This window comes from Salmo salar, chromosome 17, assembly GCF_965601325.2.
Source record: "Salmo salar chromosome 17, fSalSal1, whole genome shotgun sequence".
In the NCBI taxonomy this organism is placed as follows: domain Eukaryota; kingdom Metazoa; phylum Chordata; class Actinopteri; order Salmoniformes; family Salmonidae; genus Salmo; species Salmo salar.
This window is the reverse complement of record NC_138307.1, coordinates 21,830,001-21,856,949: the sequence shown is the minus strand read 5'-3', so window position 1 is coordinate 21,856,949 and position 26,949 is coordinate 21,830,001. Positions and strand designations below refer to the sequence as shown.

General features: G+C 42.9%; 1 protein-coding gene across 3 annotated transcripts in view; it reads left to right on the top strand.

The window, feature by feature from the left end:
• Window positions 1-26,949, top strand: part of LOC106574701 (formin-like protein 2) — an 80,550-nt gene that overhangs the window by 6,135 nt on the left and 47,466 nt on the right. The window contains exons 9-21 of one of the 3 annotated variants that reach the window (XM_082963604.1): window positions 155-248; window positions 353-427; window positions 583-693; window positions 850-999; window positions 1,303-1,404; window positions 2,072-2,387; window positions 2,539-2,715; window positions 3,082-3,102; window positions 6,961-7,085; window positions 8,132-8,334; window positions 9,206-9,440; window positions 9,660-9,728; window positions 11,310-11,390. In XM_082963604.1, the coding sequence (XP_082819730.1) occupies window positions 155-248; window positions 353-427; window positions 583-693; window positions 850-999; window positions 1,303-1,404; window positions 2,072-2,387; window positions 2,539-2,715; window positions 3,082-3,102; window positions 6,961-7,085; window positions 8,132-8,334; window positions 9,206-9,440; window positions 9,660-9,728; window positions 11,310-11,390 (1,759 nt within the window). Of the gene's footprint in view, window positions 1-154; window positions 249-352; window positions 428-582; window positions 694-849; window positions 1,000-1,302; window positions 1,405-2,071; window positions 2,388-2,538; window positions 2,716-3,081; window positions 3,103-6,960; window positions 7,086-8,131; window positions 8,335-9,205; window positions 9,441-9,659; window positions 9,729-10,167; window positions 10,312-11,309; window positions 11,391-26,949 lie in introns of those variants that run through there. The other 2 variants (XM_082963605.1, XM_045699275.2) reach the window with 2 other exon arrangements.

The following is a 26,949-nucleotide window of genomic DNA, read 5'->3' as shown; positions in this document are numbered from 1 at the left end:
ATCTATCTATCTATCTATCTCTCTCTCTCTCTCTCTCTCTCTCCCCCCTCTCCTCTCTCTCCCTCTCCCTCTCCCCCCCTCTCTCTCTCTCCCTCTCTCTCTCTCTCCCCCTCTCCCTCTCTCCCCCCCTCCCCCTCTCCCTCTCTCTCTCCAGGACTAAGGCTCTGGTATTGGAGCTGCTGGCTGCTGTGTGTTTGGTCAGAGGAGGTCATGAGATAATCCTGTCTGCTTTCGACAACTTTAAAACAGTAAGTTGTGTATCTGTGTGTGTCTGTGTGTATCTGTGTGTGTGTGTGTGTGTGTGTCTGGTGTTTCTCTGACTTTTCTAATCAATCTCCCCTCGTTATCTCAGGTGTGCTCAGAGACCCTGAGGTTTGAGAAGCTGATGGAACATTTTAAGAACGAGGATGACAACATTGACTTCATGGTACGACTCTCACACACTCACACACTCACTGAGGCGTGGATGATGCCTGCTGATGCTAAGCCTTGATTGTGCTGGCTGCAATGTCAGATATGTGTGTATCTTAGATGTGTGTGATGAGAGTATTCAGAAGTGGGTGTGTTGTCCTCTGTCTGCAGGTGGCCTGTATGCAGTTCATAAACATTGTGGTACATTCTGTTGAGGACATGAACTTCAGAGTACATCTTCAGTATGACCTCACCAAACTCAATCTGGACCATTACCTAGAAGTGAGAATACACACACACACACACACACACACACACACACACACACACACACACACACACACACACACACACACACACACACACACACACACACACACACACACACACACACACACACACACACTGAATGAACACATTCTCCTCTCCCCCTTCCAGAGGTTGAAGCACACAGAGAGTGATCGGCTGCAGGTGCAGATCCAGGCCTACCTGGACAACGTGTTTGACGTGGGGACGCTGCTGGAGGACGCAGAGACCAAGACCGCCGCGCTGGAGAGGGTAGAGGAGCTGGAGGAGAATATGACCCACGTAAGGACACACACACACACAGTCGGACCGACTCTGACACACACACACACACAGTGGTGGCTGGTGGCACTTTAAATTGGAGGACAGGCTCATGGTAATGGCTGGAACGAGCGAATGGAATGGTATCATGTGTCTGATATCATATAATTCCATGAATTCTGTTCCAGCCATTATTATGAGCCGTCCTGCCATCACCAGCCTCCTCTGACACACGCAAATATGTGCAGGCACACACACACACACACACACACACACACACACACACATACAGACTGCTGAGTAGACGTTTATGTTTCCTTGCAGATGACAGAGAGGCTCCTGGACACAGAGAACGAGGCCATGGCCAAGATAGTAGAGCTGGAGAAACAGCTGATGCAAACCAACAAGGAGCTGGACACCATACGGGTGAGGCAGATGCTAGGCTATCGCTAGCAACACTCAGCCATTTGGTACTAGGCTAGGCTATCGCTAGCAACACTCAGCCGTTTAGTGTTAGGCTAGGCTATGGCTAGCAACACTCAGCCATTTGGTACTAGGCTAGGCTATCGCTAGCAACACTCAGCCGTTTAGTGTTAGGCTAGGCTATGGCTAGCAACACTCAGCCATTTGGTGCTAGGCTAGGCTATGGCTAGCAACACTCAGCCATTTGGTGCTAGGCTAGGCTATGGCTAGCAACACTCAGCCATTTGGTGCTAGGCTGGGCTATTGCAAGCAACCCTCAGCCATTTAGTGCTAGGCTAGGCTATGGCTAGCAACACTCAGCCATTTGGTGCTAGGCTAGGCTATGGCTAGCAACACTCAGCCATTTGGTGGCAGGCTGGGCTATCGCTAGCAACACTCAGCCATTTGGTGCTAGGCTGGGCTATCGCAAGCAACCCTCAGCCATTTGGTGCTAGGCTATCATTAGCAACACTCAGGCATTTGGTGCTAGGCTCGGCTATCGCTACTAATGCTCAGCCATTTGGTGCTAGGCTAGGCTATCGCTAGCAACGCTCAGCCATTTGGTGCTAGGCTAACTCTTGCCCCTTCTCTCTATGCATGCTAAAGCTAGGCCAACTCTCTCCTATTCCAGGATGTGTATGCTAGTGCTAACAACCAGGTGCACACCCTGCGGAGAATCGTACGTGAGAAGGACCAGACCATCCGCAGGCAGAGTCGACTGGAGCGCCATGCTCAGGAGGGTGGAGGGGGCACCTTGGTGGTACAGGGAGGGGGCACCTTACACCCCGCGAGGGGCGAGGGGGACGGAGGGGTGGGTGACTTGTCCTCCACCTCTCTGACCCTCGGCATGACCCTCTCCCCCAGTCCAGAGACAGTGGGCTATGGCTTGTCAGGGGCAGGACTAGGGATGATGCCAGCCCCTCCACCTCCACCAATGCCAGGGAACAGTGAGTGTTAGTTCTGACCTATCATATCGCTCCGTTGTTCATGTAATTGATGTAATAGTTGTAATCGGCCTTCTCTCCCCTGGTTGGTTAATTCTCTGTCTTCTCTCTCCTGGTTGGTTAATTCTCTGTCTTCTCTCTTCTTCCTCTGTAGTGTCAAACGGGCCCTACCCTGCTGCTACTCCTCCTCCTCCCCCCCCACCTCCCCCTCCTCCCCCCTTATGTTCCATGGAGTCCTCCGGTCCTCTGCCTCCCCCTCCTCCCCCATGCGCCCCTCCACTCCCCGGCTGTGGTGGATCACCCACTGTCATCTTTAACTCCGGCCTGGCAGGTAAGGCTGTGTGTGTGTGTGTGTGTGTGTGTGTGTGTGTGTGTGTGTGTGTGTGTGTGTGTGTGTGTGTGTGTGTGTGTGTGTGTGTGTGTGTGTGTGTGTGTGTGCGCGTGTGTTTGAGCTGTGTGCCGCATGTATCAAAGAGATTTAAGAAGTGTACTTCTATAGTTGTATAAGGATCTCCTGGTGTGAACACTAGTGATCTGCCTCCCTTTCTCACTGGAGTTGATTCTGATTGGAGTATTCTGAACTACCACTTTTATATACTGCCTGAGTTCTCTCTCTCTCTCTGGTACTCTGATTCTAACGTTCTCTCTTGTTCTAATTCAATATTCTCTCGGGTTCTCTCCTCTGTTCTGCTCTCAGAGGGGTCACTCAAGCTGTTCTGTAGGTTCCTTCTGATCACACGCTTAGTACCTGTCTCACACCTCTCTCCTCAGTACCTGTCTCACACCTCTCCTTAGTACCTGTCTGACATCTCTCCTCAGTACCTGTCTCACACCTCTCCTTAGTACCTGTCTCACACCTCTCCTTAGTACCTGTCTCACACCTCTCTCCTCAGTACCTGTCTGACATCTCTCCTCAGTACCTGTCTGACATCTCTCCTTAGTACCTGTCTCACACCTCTCCTTAGTACCTGTCTCACATCTCTCCTTAGTACCTGTCTCACATCTCTCCTTAGTACCTGTCTGACATCTCTCCTTAGTACCTGTCTCACGCCTCTCTCCTCAGTACCTGTCTCACACCTCTCCTTAGTACCTGTCTCACATCTCTCCTTAGTACCCGTCTCATACATCTCTCCTTAGTACCTGTCTCACATCTCTCCTTAGTACCTGTCTCACACCTTTCCTTAGTACCTGTCTCACACCTTTCCTTAGTACCTGTCTCACGCCTCTCTCCTCAGTACCTGTCTGACATCTCTCCTTAGTACCTGTCTCACTTCTCTCCTTAGTACCTGTCTCACACCTCTCCTTAGTACCTGTCTCACGCCTCTTTCCTTAGTACCTGTCTCACACCTTTCCTTAGTACCTGTCTCACACCTTTCCTTAGTACCTGTCTCACACCTCTCCTTAGTACCTGTCTCACGCCTCTTTCCTTAGTACCTGTCTCACACCTTTCCTTAGTACCTGTCTCACACCTTTCCTTAGTACCTGTCTCACGCCTCTCTCCTCAGTACCTGTCTGACATCTCTCCTTAGTACCTGTCTCACATCTCTCCTTAGTACCCGTCTCACATCTCTCCTTAGTACCTGTCTCACATCTCTCCTTAGTACCTGTCTCACATCTCTCCTTAGTACCTGTCTCACTCCTCTCCTTAGCACCTGTCTCACACCTCTCCTTAGTACCTGTCTCACACCTCTCCTTAGTACCTGTCTCACATCTCTCCTTAGTACCTGTCTCACGCCTCTTTCCTTAGTACCTGTCTCACGCCTCTCTCCTCAATACCTGTCTCACATCTCTCCTTAGTACCTGTCTCACACCTCTCCTTAGTACCTGTCTCACACCTCTCCCTAGTACTTGTCTCACACCTCTCCTTAGTACCTGTCTCACACCTCTCCTTAGTAGCTGTCGCACGCCTCTCCTAAGTACCTGTCTCACACCTCTCCTTAGTACCTATCTCTCACCGCTCCTTAGTACCTGTCTCACACTTCTCCTTAGTACCTGTCTCACACCTCTCCTTAGTAGCTGTCGCACGCCTCTCCTAAGTACCTGTCTCACGCCTCTTTCCTTAGTACCTGTCTCATGCCTCTCTCCTCAGTACCTGTCTCACATATCTCCTTACTACCTGTCTCACACCTCTCCTTAGTACCTGTCTCACACCTCTCCTTAGTACCTGCCTCACACCTCTCCTTAGTACCTGTCTCACATCTCTCCTCAGTACCTGTCTCACATCTCTCCTCAGTACCTGTCTCACATCTCTCCTTAGTACCTGTCTCACACCTCTCCTTAGTACCTGTCTCACTTCTCTCCTTAGTACCTGTCTCACACCACTCCTTAGTACCTGTCTCTGTTCCATACATCTCTCATAACAGTACACCTCCTTAGTACCTGTCTCATACCTGTGTTATTCTGTGTCGTGTCATTATGTGGTGAGGTGATGTCTTGTCATGTGATTATGTGGTGAGGTGATGTCTTGTCATGTGATCATGTTGTGTGATTATGTGGTGAGGTGATGTCTGGTCATGTGATCATGTTGTGTGATTATGTGGTGAGGTGATGTCTTGTCATGTCATGTTGTGTGATTATGTGGTGAGGTGATGTCTTGTCATGTGATCATGTTGTGTGATTATGTGGTGAGGTGATGTCTTGTCATGTCATTATGTGGTGAGGTGATGTCTTGTCATGTGATCATGTTGTGTGATTATGTGGTGAGGTGATGTCTGGTCATGTGATCATGTTGTGTGATTATGTGGTGAGGTGATGTCTTGTCATGTGATCATGTTGTGTTCACATTTTACTCTACTGCTGCTGATACTTCTCTTTCTCTCTCTCTCTTTCTTCTGTTCCCTCCTCCTCCTTCTCTCTCTCTTCCTTCTGTTTCCTCCTCCTCTCTTCATTCCGTTCCCTCCTCCTCCTTCTCTCTCTCTCTTCCTTACGGTCTCTCCTCCTTCTCTCTCTCTTCCTTATGTTCTCTCCTCCTCTCTCTTCATTCCGTTCCCTCCTCCTCCTCTCTCTCTCTTCCTTACGTTCTCTCCTCCTTCTCTCTCTCTCTTCCTTATGTTCTCTCCTCCTCTCTCTTCATTCCGTTCCCTCCTCCTCCTCTCTCTCTCTTCCTTACGTTCTCTCCTCCTTCTCTCTCTCTCTTCCTTCCGTTCCCTCCTCCTCCTCTCTCTCTTCCTCCCGTTCCTTCCTCCTTCTCTCTCTCTTCCTTCCGTTCCTTCCTCCTTCTCTCTCTCTTCCTTCCATTCCTTCCTCCTTCTCTCTCTCTCTTCCTCCCGTTCCTTCCTCCTTCTCTCTCTCTCTTCCTTCTGTTCCTTCCTCCTCTCTCTCTTCCTTCCATTCCTTCCTCCTTCTCTCTCTCTCTTCCTTCCATTCCTTCCTCCTTCTCTCTCTCTCTTCCTTCCATTCCTTCCTCCTTCTCTCTCTCTCTTCCTTCCATTCCTTCCTCCTTCTCTCTCTCTCTTCCTTCCGTTCCTTCCTCCTTCTCTCTCTCTCTTCCTTCCATTCCTTCCTCCTTCTCTCTCTCTCTTCCTTCCATTCCTTCCTCCTCTCTCTCTTCCTTCCATTCCTTCCTCCTTCTCTCTCTCTCTTCCTTCCATTCCTTCCTCCTTCTCTCTCTCTCTTCCTTCCGTTCCTTCCTCCTTCTCTCTCTCTCTTCCTTCCATTCCTTCCTCCTTCTCTCTCTCTCTTCCTTCCATTCCTTCCTCCTTCTCTCTCTCTCTTCCTTCCATTCCTTCCTCCTTCTCTCTCTCTTCCTTCTGTTCCTTCCTCCTCTCTCTCTTCCTTCCGTTCCTTCCTCCTTCTCTCTCTCTCTTCCTTCCATTCCTTCCTCCTTCTCTCTCTCTCTTCCTTCCGTTCCTTCCTCCTTCTCTCTCTCTCTTCCTTCCATTCCTTCCTCCTTCTCTCTCTCTCTTCCTTCCGTTCCTTCCTCCTTCTCTCTCTCTCTTCCTTCCATTCCTTCCTCCTTCTCTCTCTCTTCCTTCCGTTCCTTCCTCCTTCTCTCTCTCTCTTCCTTCCATTCCTTCCTCCTTCTCTCTCTCTCTTCCTTCCATTCCTTCCTCTTTCTCTCTCTCTCTTCCTTCCGTTCCTTCCTCCTTCTCTCTCTCTCTTCCTTCCGTTCCTTCCTCCTTCTCTCTCTCTCTTCCTTCCATTCCTTCCTCCTTCTCTCTCTCTTCCTTCCGTTCCTTCCTCCTTCTCTCTCTCTCTTCCTTCCATTCGCTCCTCCTTCTCTCTCTCTTCCTTCTGTTCCCTCCTCCTCTCTCTCTTCCTTCCGTTCCTTCCTCCTTCTCTCTCTCTCTTCCTTCCGTTCCTTCCTCCTTCTCTCTCTCTCTTCCTTCCGTTCCTTCCTCCTTCTCTCTCTCTCTTCCTTCCGTTCCCTCCTCCTCTCTCTCTTCCTTCTGTTCCCTCCTTCTCTCTCTCTCTTCCTTCCGTTCCTTCCTCCTTCTCTCTCTCTCTTCCTTCCATTCGCTCCTCCTTCTCTCTCTCTTCCTTCTGTTCCCTCCTTCTCTCTCTCTTCCTTCCGTTCCCTCCTCCTCTCTCTCTTCCTTCCGTTCCCTCCTCCTCCTCCTTCTCTGTCTCTTTCTAGCTGTGAAGATTAAGAAGCCTATCCAGACTAAGTTCCGTATGCCAGTGTTTAACTGGGTGGCCCTGAAACCAAGTCAGATCAACGGAACTGTCTTCAACGACATAGACGATGAAAGGATCCTCCAGGTACACACACACACACACACACACACACACACACACACACACACACACACACACACACACACACACACACACACACACACACACACACACACACACACACACACACACACACACACACACACACACACACACACAGACACATTTTCCTCAGTACAATGTGTGCAACATACACTACATGACCAAAAGTATGTGGACACCTGCTTCTTGAACATCTCATTCCATTAATATGGAGTTGGTTCCCCTTTTGCTGCTCAACAGCCTCCACTCTTCTGGGAAGGCTTTCCACTGTGTTGGAACATTGCTGCGGGGTCTTGTTTCCATTCAGCCACAAGAGCATTAGTGAGGTCGGGCACTATTTGTGCACGGGGGCATTATCATGCTGAAACAGGAAAGGGCCTTCCCCAAACTGTTGCCAGAGAGTTGGAAGCACAGAATTGTCTATAATGTAATTGTATGCTGGAACGTTAAGATTTCCCTTTACTGGAACTAAGGGGCCTAGCCCAAACTGTGGAAAACAGCCCCAGACCATTATTCCTCCTCCACCAAACTTTACAGTTGGCACTATGCATTGGGGCAGGTAGCGTTCTCCTGGCATCTGCCAAACCCAGACTGCAAGATGGTGAAGCGTGATTCATCACTTCAGAGAATGTGTTTCCACTGATCTGTCACCACTTGGTGGTCCCGTTCTGTGAGCTTGTGTGGCCTACCACTTCGCAGCTGAGCCATTGTTGCTCCTAGACGTTTCCACTTCACAATAACAGCACTTACAGTTGACCAGGGCAGCTCTAGCAGGGCAGAAATTTGACAAACTGAGTTGTTAGAGAGGTAGCATCCTATGACGGTGCCATGGTGAAAGTCACTGAGCTCTTCAATAAGGCCATTCTACTGCCAATGTTTTTCCCATGGAGATTGCATGGCTGTGAGCTTGATTTTATACACCTGTCAGCAACGGGTGTAGCTGTAATAGCCGAATACACTAATATGAAGGTGTGTCCACATACTTTTGCATATATAGTGTATGTGTGTGTGTTCTCTGTCCTCTCCAGGAGCTGAATGTGGAAGAGTTTGAGGAGATGTTTAAGACCAAGGCCCAGGGGCCAGCGGTGGATGTGACTCTGAGCAGGCATAAGGCCCCTCAGAAGGGCCCCAACAGGGTGTCTCTGCTGGAGGCTAACAGAGCCAAGAACCTGGCCATCACCCTCCGCAAGGCTGGCCAGGGGCCCGAACTCATCTGTAGGGCCATCCAGACGTAAGTCACCTCTAACCTCTGACCTTTAACCACTAGACTATATATTACTAATATTATAGCTCTGTCTCCCCCTCTTTCTCTCCCTCTCTCTCCATTTCTCTCTCTCTCTCCTACTCTTTCTCCCCCCTCTCTCTCCCCCCTCTTTCTCTCTCCCTCCCTCCCCCCCCCTCTCTCTCTCTCTCTCTCTCTCTCTCTCTCTCTCCCCCTCTCTGTCTCTCTCTCCCCCTCTCTGTCTCTCTCTCTCCCCCCTCTTTCTCTCCCCCCTCTCTCTCTCTCTCTCTCTCTCTCCCTCTCTCTCACCCCCCCTCTCTCTCTCCCCCCCTCTCACTCCCTCCCTCCCTCCCTCCCCCCTCTCTCTCCCTCTCCCCCTCCCCCCTCTCTCTCCCTCTCCCCCTCTCTCTCTCCCCCTCTCTCCCTCCTCCCTCCCTCCCTCCCTCCCCTCTCTCTCTCTCCCCTCTCTCTCTCTCTCTCTCTCTCTCTCTCTCTCTCTCTCTCTCTCTCCCCCTCTCTCCCCCCTCTTTCTCTCTCCCTCCCTCCCCCCTCTCTCTCTCTCCCCCCTCTCTCTCTCTCTCTCTCTCTCTCCCCCTCTCTCCCCCCTCTCTCCCCCCCTCTTTCTCTCTCCCTCCCTCCCCCCCTCTCTCTCTCTCCCCCGCCCCTCTCTCTCTCCCCCCTCTCTCTCTCTCTCCCCCTCTCTCTCTCTCTCTCTCTCTCTCTCTCTCCCTCTCTCTCTCTCTCCCCCTCTCTCTCTCTCTCCCCCTCTCTGTCTCTCTCTCCCCCCTCTCTGTCTCTCTCTCTGCATGGAGTAAGTGCTAGATGTACATGAAGTGTATAATGTGTGTACTGGTATATAAACTGTGTGTGTTCTTTATAGGTTTGACATGCGTACTGTGCGTGTGGACTTTGTGGAGTGCCTGATGCGTTTCCTCCCCACTGAGGGCGAGGTGAAGATGCTACGGCAGTACGAGAGGGACAGAAAGCCTGTGGACGCACTGAGCGATGAGGACCGCTTCATGTTGCAGTTCAGCCGCATAGAGAGACTGGCCCAACGCATGTCCATCATCACCTTCATGGGCAACTTCCAGGACAACATACAGATGCTCACACCGGTAGACAGACACACACACACACACACACACACACACACACACACACACACACACACACACACACACACACACACACACACACACACACACACACACACACACACACACACAGTAATATACTCTGTCTGAACACACATACTGTTACAGGTCCACTCATAATACACATAACATAATAACATTCTATAATAACGGGACTGCTGGTTTGGTTTCTGTCCAAAGCAACTCCACGCAATCATCGCTGCTTCTGTGTCCATCAAGTCCTCCCAGAAACTCAAAAAGATTCTAGAGGTGAGTGTGTGTTATCTCTCTCTCTCTTTTTGGTTTCTCTCTCTCTGTCTCTCTCTGTCTCTCTCTCTCGCGATCTGTCTCTCTCTCTGTCTCTCTCTCTTTTTGGTCTCTCTCTCTCTGTCTCTCTCTCTTTTTGGTCTCTCTCTGTCTCTCTCTCTTTTTGGTCTCTCTCTCGCTCTGTCTCTCTCTCTGTCTCTCTCTTTTTGGTCTCTTTGTCTTTCTCTCTCGCTCTGTCTCTCGCTCTGTCTCTCTCTCTCTCTTTTTGGTCTCTCTCACTCTCTCTCTCTGTCTCTGTCTCTGTCTCGCTCTCTCTGTCTCGCTCTGTTTCTCTGTCTGTCTCTTTGTCTCTCTCTGTCTCTCTCTCTCTCTCTCTGTCTCTCTCTCCATCTCTTTCTCTGTCTCTGTCTCAGTGTTTTAACTGTATGTGTGTGTTTCTCAGATTATCCTGGCTCTGTCTCAGTGTTGTAACTGTATGTGTGTGTTTCTCAGATTATCCTGGCTCTGTCTCAGTGTTGTAACTGTATGTGTGTGTTTCTCAGATTACCCTGGCTCTGTCTCAGTGTTGTAACTGTGTGTGTGTGTTTCTCAGATTATCCTGGCTCTGTCTCAGTGTTGTAACTGAATGTGTGTGTTTCTCAGATTATCCTGGCTCTGTCTCAGTGTTGTAACTGTATGTGTGTGTTTCTCAGATTATCCTGGCTCTGTCTGTGTTTTAACTGTATGTGTGTGTTTCTCAGATTATCCTGGCTCTGTCTCAGTGTTTTAACTGTGTGTGTGTGTTTCTCAGATTACCCTGGCTCTGTCTCAGTGTTTTAACTGTGTGTGTGTGTTTCTCAGATTATCCTGGCTCTGTCTCAGTGTTGTAACTGTGTGTGTGTGTTTCTCAGATTATCCTGGCTCTGTCTCAGTGTTGTAACTGTATGTGTGTGTTTCTCAGATTATCCTGGCTCTGTCTCAGTGTTTTAACTGTATGTGTGTGTTTCTCAGATTATCCTGGCTCTGTCTCAGTGTTGTAACTGTATGTGTGTGTTTCTCAGATTACCCTGGCTCTGTCTCAGTGTTTTAACTGTGTGTGTGTGTTTCTCAGATTATCCTGGCTCTGTCTCAGTGTTGTAACTGTGTGTGTGTGTTTCTCAGATTATCCTGGCTCTGTCTCAGTGTTTTAACTGTATGTGTGTGTTTCTCAGATTATCCTGGCTCTGTATCAGTGTTTTAACTGTATGTGTGTGTTTCTCAGATTATCCTGGCTCTGTCTCAGTGTTGTAACTGTATGTGTGTGTTTCTCAGATTATCCTGGCTCTGTCTCAGTGTTGTAACTGTGTGTGTGTGTTTCTCAGATTATCCTGGCTCTGTCTCAGTGTTTTAACTGTATGTGTGTGTTTCTCAGATTATCCTGGCTCTGTATCAGTGTTGTAACTGTATGTGTGTGTTTCTCAGATTATCCTGGCTCTGTCTCTGTGTTTTAACTGTGTGTGTGTTTCTCAGATTATCCTGGCTCTGTCTCTGTGTTTTAACTGTGTGTGTGTTTCTCAGATTATCCTGGCTCTGTCTCAGTGTTGTAACTGTATGTGTGTTTCTCAGATTATCCTGGCTCTTGGGAACTATATGAACAGCAGTAAGAGAGGAGCGGTGTACGGATTCAAGCTGCAGAGTTTAGACCTGGTAAAACACACACTACCCAACACACTCTTTCTAATACCTAGTACACACTACCCAACACACTCTTTCTAATACCTAGTACACACTACACAACACACTCTTTCTAATACACAACACACTCTTTATAATACACACTACTCAACACACTCTTTCTAATACACACTACACAACACACTCTTTCTAATACCTAGTACACACTACCCAACACACTCTTTCTAATACCTAGTACACACTACCCAACACACTCTTTCTAATACACACTACACAACACACTCTTTCTAATACACACTACACAACACACTCTTTCTAATACCTAATACACACTACACAACACACTCTTTCTAATGCCTAGTACACACTACCCAACACACTCTTTCTAATACCTAGTACACACTACCCAACACACTCTTTCTAATACACACTACACAACACACTCTTTCTAATACACACTACACAACACACTCTTTCTAATACACACTACACAACACACTCTTTCTAATGCCTAGTACACACTACCCAACACACTCTTTCTAATACCTAGTACTCATTACCCAACACACTCTTTCTAATACACACTACACAACACACTCTTTCTAATACACACTACACAACACACTCTTTCTAATGCCTAGTACACACTACACACACACTCTTTCTAATACCTAGTACACACTACCCAACACACTCTTCTAATACACACTACCCAACACACTCTTTCTAATACACACTACACAACACACTCTTTCTAATACACACTACACAACACACTCTTTCTAATACACACTACACAACACACTCTTTCTAATGCCTAGTACACACTACCCAACACACTCTTTCTAATACACACTACACAACACACTCTTTCTAATACACACTACACAACACACTCTTTCTAATACCTAGTACACACTACCCAACACACTCTTTCTAATACCTAGTACACACTACCCAACACACTCTTTCTAATACACACTACACAACACACTCTTTCTAATACACACTACACAACACACTCTTTCTAATACACACTACACAACACACTCTTTCTAATACCTAGTACACACTACCCAACACACTCTTTCTAATACACACTACCCAACACACTCTTTCTAATACACACTACCCAACACACTCTTTCTAATACACACTACACAACACACTCTTTCTAATGCCTAGTACACACTACCCAACACACTCTTTCTAATACCTAGTACACACTTCCCAACACACTCTTTCTAATACACACTACCCAACACACTCTTTCTAATTCCTAGTACACACTACCCAGCACACTCTTTCTAATACACACTACACAACACACTCTTTCTAATACACACTACACAACACACTCTTTCTAATGCCTAGTACACACTACCCAACACACTCTTTCTAATACCTAGTACACACTACCCAACACACTCTTTCTAATACACACTACCCAACACACTCTTTCTAATACACACTACACAACACACTCTTTCTAATACACACTACACAACACACTCTTTCTAATACCTAGTACACACTACCCAACACACTCTTTCTAATACACACTACACAACACACTCTTTCTAATACACACTACACAACACACTCTTTCTAATACACACTACACAACACACTCTTTCTAATGCCTAGTACACACTACCCAACACACTCTTTCTAATACACACTACACAACACACTCTTTCTAATACACACTACCCAACACACTCTTTCTAATACACACTACACAACACACTCTTTCTAATACACACTACCCAACACACTCTTTCTAATACACACTACCCAACACACTCTTTCTAATACCTAGTACACACTACCCAACACAGTCTTTCTTATACCTAATACACACTACCCAACACACTCTTTCTAATACACACTACACAACACACTCTTTCTAATACACACTACCCAACACACTCTTTCTAATACACACTACACAACACACTCTTTCTAATACCTAGTACACACTACCCAACACACTCTTTCTAATACACACTACCCAACACACTCTTTCTAATACACACTACCCAACACACTCTTTCTAATACACACTACCCAACACACTCTTTCTAATACCTAGTACACACTACCCAACACACTCTTTCTAATACACACTACACAACACACTCTTTCTAATGCCTAGAACACACTACCCAACACACTCTTTCTTATACCTAGTACACACTACCCAACACACTCTTTCTAATACACACTACACAACACACTCTTTCTAATACCTAGTACACACTACACAACACACTCTTTCTAATACACACTACCCAACACACTCTTTCTAATACACACTACCCAACACACTCTTTCTAATACACACTACACAACACACTCTTTCTAATACCTAGTACACACTACCCAACACACTCTTTCTAATACCTAGTACACACTTTCCAACACACTCTTTCTAATACACACTACCCAACACACTCTTTCTAATTCCTAGTACACACTACCCAACACACTCTTTCTAATACACACTACACAACACACTCTTTCTAATACACACTACACAACACACTCTTTCTAATGCCTAGTACACACTACCCAACACACTCTTTCTAATACCTAGTGCACACTACCCAACACACTCTTTCTAATACACACTACACAACACACTCTTTCTAATACACACTACACAACACACTCTTTCTAATACCTAGTACACACTACCCAACACACTCTTTCTAATACACACTACCCAACACACTCTTTCTAATACACACTACCCATCACACTCTTTCTAATACCTAGTACACACTACCCAACACACTCTTTCTAATACACACTACACAACACACTCTTTCTTATACCTAGTACACACTACCCAACACACTCTTTCTAATACACACTACACAACACACTCTTTCTAATACCTAGTACACACTACACAACACACTCTTTCTAATACACACTACCCAACACACTCTTTCTAATACACACTACCCAACACACTCTTTCTAATACACACTACACAACACACTCTTTCTAATACCTAGTACACACTACCCAACACACTCTTTCTAATACCTAGTACACACTACCCAACACACTCTTTCTAATACACACTACCCAACACACTCTTTCTAATACCTAGTACACACTACCCAACACACTCTTTCTAATACCTAGTACACACTACTCAACACACTCTTTCTAATACCTACTACACACTACACAACACACTCTTTCTAATACACACTACACAACACACTCTTTCTAATACCTAGTACGCACTACTCAACACACTCTTTCTAATACACAACACACTCTTTCTAATACCTAGTACACACTACCCAACACACTCTTTCTAATACCTAGTACACACTACACAACACACTCTTTCTAATACCTAGTACACACTACACAACACACTCTTTCTAATACACACTACCCAACACACTCTTTCTAAGACCTAGTACACACTACCCAACACACTCTTTCTAATACACACTACACAACACACTCTTTCTAATACCTAGTACACACTACCCAACACACTCTTTCTTATACCTAATACACACTACCCAACACACTCTTTCTAATACCTAGTACACACTACTCAACACACTCTTTATAATACACACTACCCAACACACTCTTTCTAATACACACTACACAACACACTCTTTCTAATACACACTACACACTACCCAACACACTCTTTCTAATACCTAGTACACACTACACAACACACTCTTTCTAATACCTAGTACACACTACCCAACACACTCTTTATAATACACACTACTCAACACACTCTTTCTAATACCTAGTACACACTACCCAACACACTCTTTCTAATACACACTACCCAACACACTCTTTCTAATACACACTACACAACACACTCTTTCTAATACACACTACTCAACACACTCTTTATAATACACACTACACAACACACTCTTTCTAATACCTAGTACACACTACCCAACACACTCTTTCTAATACCTAGTACACACTACCCAACACACTCTTTCTAATACCTAGTACACACTACCCAACACACTCTTTCTAATACCTAGTACACACTACCCAACACACTCTTTCTAATACACACTACACAACACACTCTTTCTAATAGCTAGTACACACTACCCAACACACTCTTTCTAATACCTAGTACACACTACCCAACACACTCTTTCTAATACACACTACACAACACACTCTTTATAATACACACTACTCAACACACTCTTTCTAATACCTAGTACACACTACCCAACACACTCTTTCTAATACACACTACCCAACACACTCTTTCTTATACACACTACACAACACACTCTTTCTAATACACACTACTCAACACACTCTTTATAATACACACTACACAACACACTCTTTCTAATACCTAGTACACACTACCCAACACACTCTTTCTAATACCTAGTACACACTACCCAACACACTCTTTCTAATACCTAGTACACACTACTCAACACACTCTTTATAATACACACTACACAACACACTCTTTATAATACCTAGTACACACTACACAACACACTCTTTCTAATACCTAGTACACACTACCCAACACACTCTTTCTAATACACACTACCCAACACACTCTTTCTAATACCTAGTACACACTACACAACACACTCTTTCTAATACACACTACACAACACACTCTTTCTAATACACACTACACAACACACTCTTTCTTATACCTAGTACACACTACCCAACACACTCTTTCTAATACACACTACACAACACACTCTTTCTAATACCTAGTACACACTACACAACACACTCTTTCTAATACACACTACCCAACACACTCTTTCTAATACACACTACCCAACACACTCTTTCTAATACACACTACACAACACACTCTTTCTAATACTTAGTACACACTACCCAACACACTCTTTCTAATACCTAGTACACACTACCCAACACACTCTTTCTAATACACACTACCCAACACACTCTTTCTAATACCTAGTACACACTACCCAACACACTCTTTCTAATACCTAGTACACACTACTCAACACACTCTTTCTAATACCTAGTACACACTACACAACACACTCTTTCTAATACACACTACACAACACACTCTTTCTAATACCTAGTACACACTACCCAACACACTCTTTCTAATACCTAGTACACACTACCCAACACACTCTTTCTAATACCTAGTACACACTACACAACACACTCTTTCTAATACACACTACACAACACACTCTTTCTAATACACACTACCCAACACACTCTTTCTAAGACCTAGTACACACTACCCAACACACTCTTTCTAATACACACTACACAACACACTCTTTCTAATACCTAGTACACACTACACAACACACTCTTTCTAATACACACTACACAACACACTCTTTCTAATACCTAGTACACACTACCCAACACACTCTTTCTTATACCTAATACACACTACCCAACACACTCTTTCTAATACCTAGTACACACTACTCAACACACTCTTTATAATACACACTACCCAACACACTCTTTCTAATACACACTACACAACACACTCTTTCTAATACACACTACACACTACCCAACACACTCTTTCTAATACCTAGTACACACTACACAACACACTCTTTATAATACACACTACCCAACACACTCTTTATAATACACACTACTCAACACACTCTTTCTAATACCTAGTACACACTACCCAACACACTCTTTCTAATACACACTACCCAACACACTCTTTCTAATACACACTACACAACACACTCTTTCTAATACACACTACTCAACACACTCTTTATAATACACACTACACAACACACTCTTTCTAATACCTAGTACACACTACCCAACACACTCTTTCTAATACCTAGTACACACTACCCAACACACTCTTTCTAATACCTAGTACACACTACCCAACACACTCTTTCTAATACCTAGTACACACTACCCAACACACTCTTTCTAATACACACTACACAACACACTCTTTCTAATACCTAGTACACACTACCCAACACACTCTTTCTAATACCTAGTACACACTACCCAACACACTCTTTCTAATACACACTACACAACACACTCTTTATAATACACACTACTCAACACACTCTTTCTAATACCTAGTACACACTACCCAACACACTCTTTCTAATACACACTACCCAACACACTCTTTCTAATACACACTACACAACACACTCTTTCTAATACACACTACTCAACACACTCTTTATAATACACACTACACAACACACTCTTTCTAATACCTAGTACACACTACCCAACACACTCTTTCTAATACCTAGTACACACTACCCAACACACTCTTTCTACTACCTAGTACACACTACTCAACACACTCTTTATAATACACACTACACAACACACTCTTTATAATACCTAGTACACACTACACAACACACTCTTTCTAATACCTAGTACACACTACCCAACACACTCTTTCTAATACACACTACCCAACACACTCTTTATAATACACACTACTCAACACACTCTTTCTAATACCTAGTACACACTACCCAACACACTCTTTCTAATACACACTACCCAACACACTCTTTCTAATACACACTACACAACACACTCTTTCTAATGCCTAGAACACACTACCCAACACACTCTTTCTTATACCTAGTACACACTACCCAACACACTCTTTCTAATACACACTACACAACACACTCTTTCTAATACCTAGTACACACTACACAACACACTCTTTCTAATACACACTACCCAACACACTCTTTCTAATACACACTACCCAACACACTCTTTCTAATACACACTACACAACACACTCTTTCTAATACCTAGTACACACTACCCAACACACTCTTTCTAATACCTAGTACACACTTTCCAACACACTCTTTCTAATACACACTACCCAACACACTCTTTCTAATTCCTAGTACACACTACCCAACACACTCTTTCTAATACACACTACACAACACACTCTTTCTAATACACACTACACAACACACTCTTTCTAATGCCTAGTACACACTACCCAACACACTCTTTCTAATACCTAGTACACACTACCCAACACACTCTTTCTAATACACACTACCCAACACACTCTTTCTAATACACACTACACAACACACTCTTTCTAATACACACTACACAACACACTCTTTCTAATACCTAGTACACACTACCCAACACACTCTTTCTAATACACACTACACAACACACTCTTTCTAATACACACTACACAACACACTCTTTCTAATACACACTACACAACACACTCTTTCTAATGCCTAGTACACACTACCCAACACACTCTTTCTAATACACACTACACAACACACTCTTTCTAATACACACTACCCAACACACTCTTTCTAATACACACTACACAACACACTCTTTCTAATACACACTACCCAACACACTCTTTCTAATACACACTACCCAACACACTCTTTCTAATACCTAGTACACACTACCCAACACAGTCTTTCTTATACCTAATACACACTACCCAACACACTCTTTCTAATACACACTACACAACACACTCTTTCTAATACACACTACCCAACACACTCTTTCTAATACACACTACACAACACACTCTTTCTAATACCTAGTACACACTACCCAACACACTCTTTCTAATACACACTACCCAACACACTCTTTCTAATACACACTACCCAACACACTCTTTCTAATACACACTACCCAACACACTCTTTCTAATACCTAGTACACACTACCCAACACACTCTTTCTAATACACACTACACAACACACTCTTTCTAATGCCTAGAACACACTACCCAACACACTCTTTCTTATACCTAGTACACACTACCCAACACACTCTTTCTAATACACACTACACAACACACTCTTTCTAATACCTAGTACACACTACACAACACACTCTTTCTAATACACACTACCCAACACACTCTTTCTAATACACACTACCCAACACACTCTTTCTAATACACACTACACAACACACTCTTTCTAATACCTAGTACACACTACCCAACACACTCTTTCTAATACCTAGTACACACTTTCCAACACACTCTTTCTAATACACACTACCCAACACACTCTTTCTAATTCCTAGTACACACTACCCAACACACTCTTTCTAATACACACTACACAACACACTCTTTCTAATACACACTACACAACACACTCTTTCTAATACACACTACACAACACACTCTTTCTAATACACACTACCCAACACACTCTTTCTAATACACACTACCCAACACACTCTTTCTAATACCTAGTGCACACTACCCAACACACTCTTTCTAATACACACTACACAACACACTCTTTCTAATACACACTACACAACACACTCTTTCTAATACCTAGTACACACTACCCAACACACTCTTTCTAATACACACTACCCAACACACTCTTTCTAATACACACTACCCATCACACTCTTTCTAATACCTAGTACACACTACCCAACACACTCTTTCTAATACACACTACACAACACACTCTTTCTTATACCTAGTACACACTACCCAACACACTCTTTCTAATACACACTACACAACACACTCTTTCTAATACCTAGTACACACTACACAACACACTCTTTCTAATACACACTACCCAACACACTCTTTCTAATACACACTACCCAACACACTCTTTCTAATACACACTACACAACACACTCTTTCTAATACCTAGTACACACTACCCAACACACTCTTTCTAATACCTAGTACACACTACCCAACACACTCTTTCTAATACACACTACCCAACACACTCTTTCTAATACCTAGTACACACTACCCAACACACTCTTTCTAATACCTAGTACACACTACTCAACACACTCTTTCTAATACCTACTACACACTACACAACACACTCTTTCTAATACACACTACACAACACACTCTTTCTAATACCTAGTACGCACTACTCAACACACTCTTTCTAATACACAACACACTCTTTCTAATACCTAGTACACACTACCCAACACACTCTTTCTAATACCTAGTACACACTACACAACACACTCTTTCTAATACCTAGTACACACTACACAACACACTCTTTCTAATACACACTACCCAACACACTCTTTCTAAGACCTAGTACACACTACCCAACACACTCTTTCTAATACACACTACACAACACACTCTTTCTAATACCTAGTAAACACTACCCAACACACTCTTTCTTATACCTAATACACACTACCCAACACACTCTTTCTAATACCTAGTACACACTACTCAACACACTCTTTATAATACACACTACCCAACACACTCTTTCTAATACACACTACACAACACACTCTTTCTAATACACACTACACACTACCCAACACACTCTTTCTAATACCTAGTACACACTACACAACACACTCTTTCTAATACCTAGTACACACTACCCAACACACTCTTTATAATACACACTACTCAACACACTCTTTCTAATACCTAGTACACACTACCCAACACACTCTTTCTAATACACACTACCCAACACACTCTTTCTAATACACACTACACAACACACTCTTTCTAATACACACTACTCAACACACTCTTTATAATACACACTACACAACACACTCTTTCTAATACCTAGTACACACTACCCAACACACTCTTTCTAATACCTAGTACACACTACCCAACACACTCTTTCTAATACCTAGTACACACTACCCAACACACTCTTTCTAATACCTAGTACACACTACCCAACACACTCTTTCTAATACACACTACACAACACACTCTTTCTAATAGCTAGTACACACTACCCAACACACTCTTTCTAATACCTAGTACACACTACCCAACACACTCTTTCTAATACACACTACACAACACACTCTTTATAATACACACTACTCAACACACTCTTTCTAATACCTAGTACACACTACCCAACACACTCTTTCTAATACACACTACCCAACACACTCTTTCTTATACACACTACACAACACACTCTTTCTAATACACACTACTCAACACACTCTTTATAATACACACTACACAACACACTCTTTCTAATACCTAGTACACACTACCCAACACACTCTTTCTAATACCTAGTACACACTACCCAACACACTCTTTCTAATACCTAGTACACACTACTCAACACACTCTTTATAATACACACTACACAACACACTCTTTATAATACCTAGTACACACTACACAACACACTCTTTCTAATACCTAGTACACACTACCCAACACACTCTTTCTAATACACACTACCCAACACACTCTTTCTAATACCTAGTACACACTACACAACACACTCTTTCTAATACACACTACACAACACACTCTTTCTAATACACACTACACAACACACTCTTTCTTATACCTAGTACACACTACCCAACACACTCTTTCTAATACACACTACACAACACACTCTTTCTAATACCTAGTACACACTACACAACACACTCTTTCTAATACACACTACCCAACACACTCTTTCTAATACACACTACCCAACACACTCTTTCTAATACACACTACACAACACACTCTTTCTAATACTTAGTACACACTACCCAACACACTCTTTCTAATACCTAGTACACACTACCCAACACACTCTTTCTAATACACACTACCCAACACACTCTTTCTAATACCTAGTACACACTACCCAACACACTCTTTCTAATACCTAGTACACACTACTCAACACACTCTTTCTAATACCTAGTACACACTACACAACACACTCTTTCTAATACACACTACACAACACACTCTTTCTAATACCTAGTACACACTACCCAACACACTCTTTCTAATACCTAGTACACACTACCCAACACACTCTTTCTAATACCTAGTACACACTACACAACACACTCTTTCTAATACACACTACACAACACACTCTTTCTAATACACACTACCCAACACACTCTTTCTAAGACCTAGTACACACTACCCAACACACTCTTTCTAATACACACTACACAACACACTCTTTCTAATACCTAGTACACACTACACAACACACTCTTTCTAATACACACTACACAACACACTCTTTCTAATACCTAGTACACACTACCCAACACACTCTTTCTTATACCTAATACACACTACCCAACACACTCTTTCTAATACCTAGTACACACTACTCAACACACTCTTTATAATACACACTACCCAACACACTCTTTCTAATACACACTACACAACACACTCTTTCTAATACACACTACACACTACCCAACACACTCTTTCTAATACCTAGTACACACTACACAACACACTCTTTATAATACACACTACCCAACACACTCTTTATAATACACACTACTCAACACACTCTTTCTAATACCTAGTACACACTACCCAACACACTCTTTCTAATACACACTACCCAACACACTCTTTCTAATACACACTACACAACACACTCTTTCTAATACACACTACTCAACACACTCTTTATAATACACACTACACAACACACTCTTTCTAATACCTAGTACACACTACCCAACACACTCTTTCTAATACCTAGTACACACTACCCAACACACTCTTTCTAATACCTAGTACACACTACCCAACACACTCTTTCTAATACCTAGTACACACTACCCAACACACTCTTTCTAATACACACTACACAACACACTCTTTCTAATACCTAGTACACACTACCCAACACACTCTTTCTAATACCTAGTACACACTACCCAACACACTCTTTCTAATACACACTACACAACACACTCTTTATAATACACACTACTCAACACACTCTTTCTAATACCTAGTACACACTACCCAACACACTCTTTCTAATACACACTACCCAACACACTCTTTCTAATACACACTACACAACACACTCTTTCTAATACACACTACTCAACACACTCTTTATAATACACACTACACAACACACTCTTTCTAATACCTAGTACACACTACCCAACACACTCTTTCTAATACCTAGTACACACTACCCAACACACTCTTTCTACTACCTAGTACACACTACTCAACACACTCTTTATAATACACACTACACAACACACTCTTTATAATACCTAGTACACACTACACAACACACTCTTTCTAATACCTAGTACACACTACCCAACACACTCTTTCTAATACACACTACCCAACACACTCTTTATAATACACACTACTCAACACACTCTTTCTAATACCTAGTACACACTACCCAACACACTCTTTCTAATACACACTACCCAACACACTCTTTCTAATACACACTACACAACACACTCTTTCTAATACACACTACTCAACACACTCTTTATAATACACACTACACAACACACTCTTTCTAATACCTAGTACACACTACCCAACACACTCTTTCTAATACCTAGTACACACTACCCAACACACTCTTTCTAATACCTAGTACACACTACCCAACACACTCTTTCTAATACCTAGTACACACTACCCAACACACTCTTTCTAATACACACTACACAACACACTCTTTCTAATAGCTAGTACACACTACCCAACACACTCTTTCTAATACCTAGTACACACTACCCAACACACTCTTTCTAATACACACTACACAACACACTCTTTATAATACACACTACTCAACACACTCTTTCTAATACCTAGTACACACTACCCAACACACTCTTTCTAATACACACTACCCAACACACTCTTTCTTATACACACTACACAACACACTCTTTCTAATACACACTACTCAACACACTCTTTATAATACACACTACACAACACACTCTTTCTAATACCTAGTACACACTACCCAACACACTCTTTCTAATACCTAGTACACACTACCCAACACACTCTTTCTAATACCTAGTACACACTACTCAACACACTCTTTATAATACACACTACACAACACACTCTTTATAATACCTAGAACACACTACACAACACACTCTTTCTAATACCTAGTACACACTACCCAACACACTCTTTCTAATACACACTACCCAACACACTCTTTCTAATACCTAGTACACACTACACAACACACTCTTTCTAATACACACTACACAACACACTCTTTCTAATACACACTACACAACACACTCTTTCTTATACCTAGTACACACTACCCAACACACTCTTTCTAATACACACTACACAACACACTCTTTCTAATACCTAGTACACACTACACAACACACTCTTTCTAATACACACTACCCAACACACTCTTTCTAATACACACTACCCAACACACTCTTTCTAATACACACTACACAACACACCCTTTCTAATACTTAGTACACACTACCCAACACACTCTTTCTAATACCTAGTACACACTACCCAACACACTCTTTCTAATACACACTACCCAACACACTCTTTCTAATACCTAGTACACACTACCCAACACACTCTTTCTAATACCTAGTACACACTACTCAACACACTCTTTCTAATACCTAGTACACACTACACAACACACTCTTTCTAATACACACTACACAACACACTCTTTCTAATACCTAGTACACACTACCCAACACACTCTTTCTAATACCTAGTACACACTACCCAACACACTCTTTCTAATACCTAGTACACACTACACAACACACTCTTTCTAATACACACTACACAACACACTCTTTCTAATACACACTACCCAACACACTCTTTCTAAGACCTAGTACACACTACCCAACACACTCTTTCTAATACACACTACACAACACACTCTTTCTAATACCTAGTACACACTACACAACACACTCTTTCTAATACACACTACACAACACACTCTTTCTAATACCTAGTACACACTACCCAACACACTCTTTCTTATACCTAATACACACTACCCAACACACTCTTTCTAATACCTAGTACACACTACTCAACACACTCTTTATAATACACACTACACAACACACTCTTTCTAATACACACTACACACTACCCAACACACTCTTTCTAATACCTAGTACACACTACACAACACACTCTTTATAATACACACTACCCAACACACTCTTTATAATACACACTACTCAACACACTCTTTCTAATACCTAGTACACACTACCCAACACACTCTTTCTAATACACACTACCCAACACACTCTTTCTAATACACACTACACAACACACTCTTTCTAATACACACTACTCAACACACTCTTTATAATACACACTACACAACACACTCTTTCTAATACCTAGTACACACTACCCAACACACTCTTTCTAATACCTAGTACACACTACCCAACACACTCTTTCTAATACCTAGTACACACTACCCAACACACTCTTTCTAATACCTAGTACACACTACCCAACACACTCTTTCTAATACACACTACACAACACACTCTTTCTAATACCTAGTACACACTACCCAACACACTCTTTCTAATACCTAGTACACACTACCCAACACACTCTTTCTAATACACACTACACAACACACTCTTTATAATACACACTACACAACACACTCTTTCTAGTACCTAGTACACACTACTCAACACACTCTTTCTAGTACCTAGTACACACTACCCAACACACTCTTTCTAATACACACTACCCAACACACTCTTTCTAATACACACTACACAACACACTCTTTCTAATACACACTACTCAACACACTCTTTATAATACACACTACACAACACACTCTTTCTAATACCTAGTACACACTACCCAACACACTCTTTCTAATACCTAGTACACACTACCCAACACACTCTTTCTACTACCTAGTACACACTACTCAACACACTCTTTATAATACACACTACACAACACACTCTTTATAATACCTAGTACACACTACACAACACACTCTTTCTAATACCTAGTACACACTACCCAACACACTCTTTCTAATACACACTACCCAACACACTCTTTCTAATACCTAGTACACACTACACAACACACTCTTTCTAATACACACTACACAACACACTCTTTCTAATACACACTACACAACACACTCTTTCTAATACCTAGTACACACTACCCAACACACTCTTTCTAATACCTAGTACACACTACCCAACACACTCTTTCTAATACCTAGTACACACTACCCAACACACTCTTTCTAATACCTAGTACACACTACCCAACACACTCTTTCTAATACCTAGTACACACTACCCAACACACTCTTTATAATACCTAGTACACACTACCCAACACACTCTTTCTAATACACACTACCCAACACACTCTTTCTAATACACACTACCCAACACACTCTTTCTAATACACACTACACAACACACTCTTTCTAATACCTAGTACACAATACCCAACACAGTCTTTCTAATACCTAGTACACACTACTCAACACACTCTTTCTAATACACACTACACAACACACTCTTTCTAATACCTAGTACACACTACCCAACACACTCTTTCTAATACACACTACACAACACACTCTTTCTAATACACACTACACAACACACTCTTTCTAATACACACTACACAAC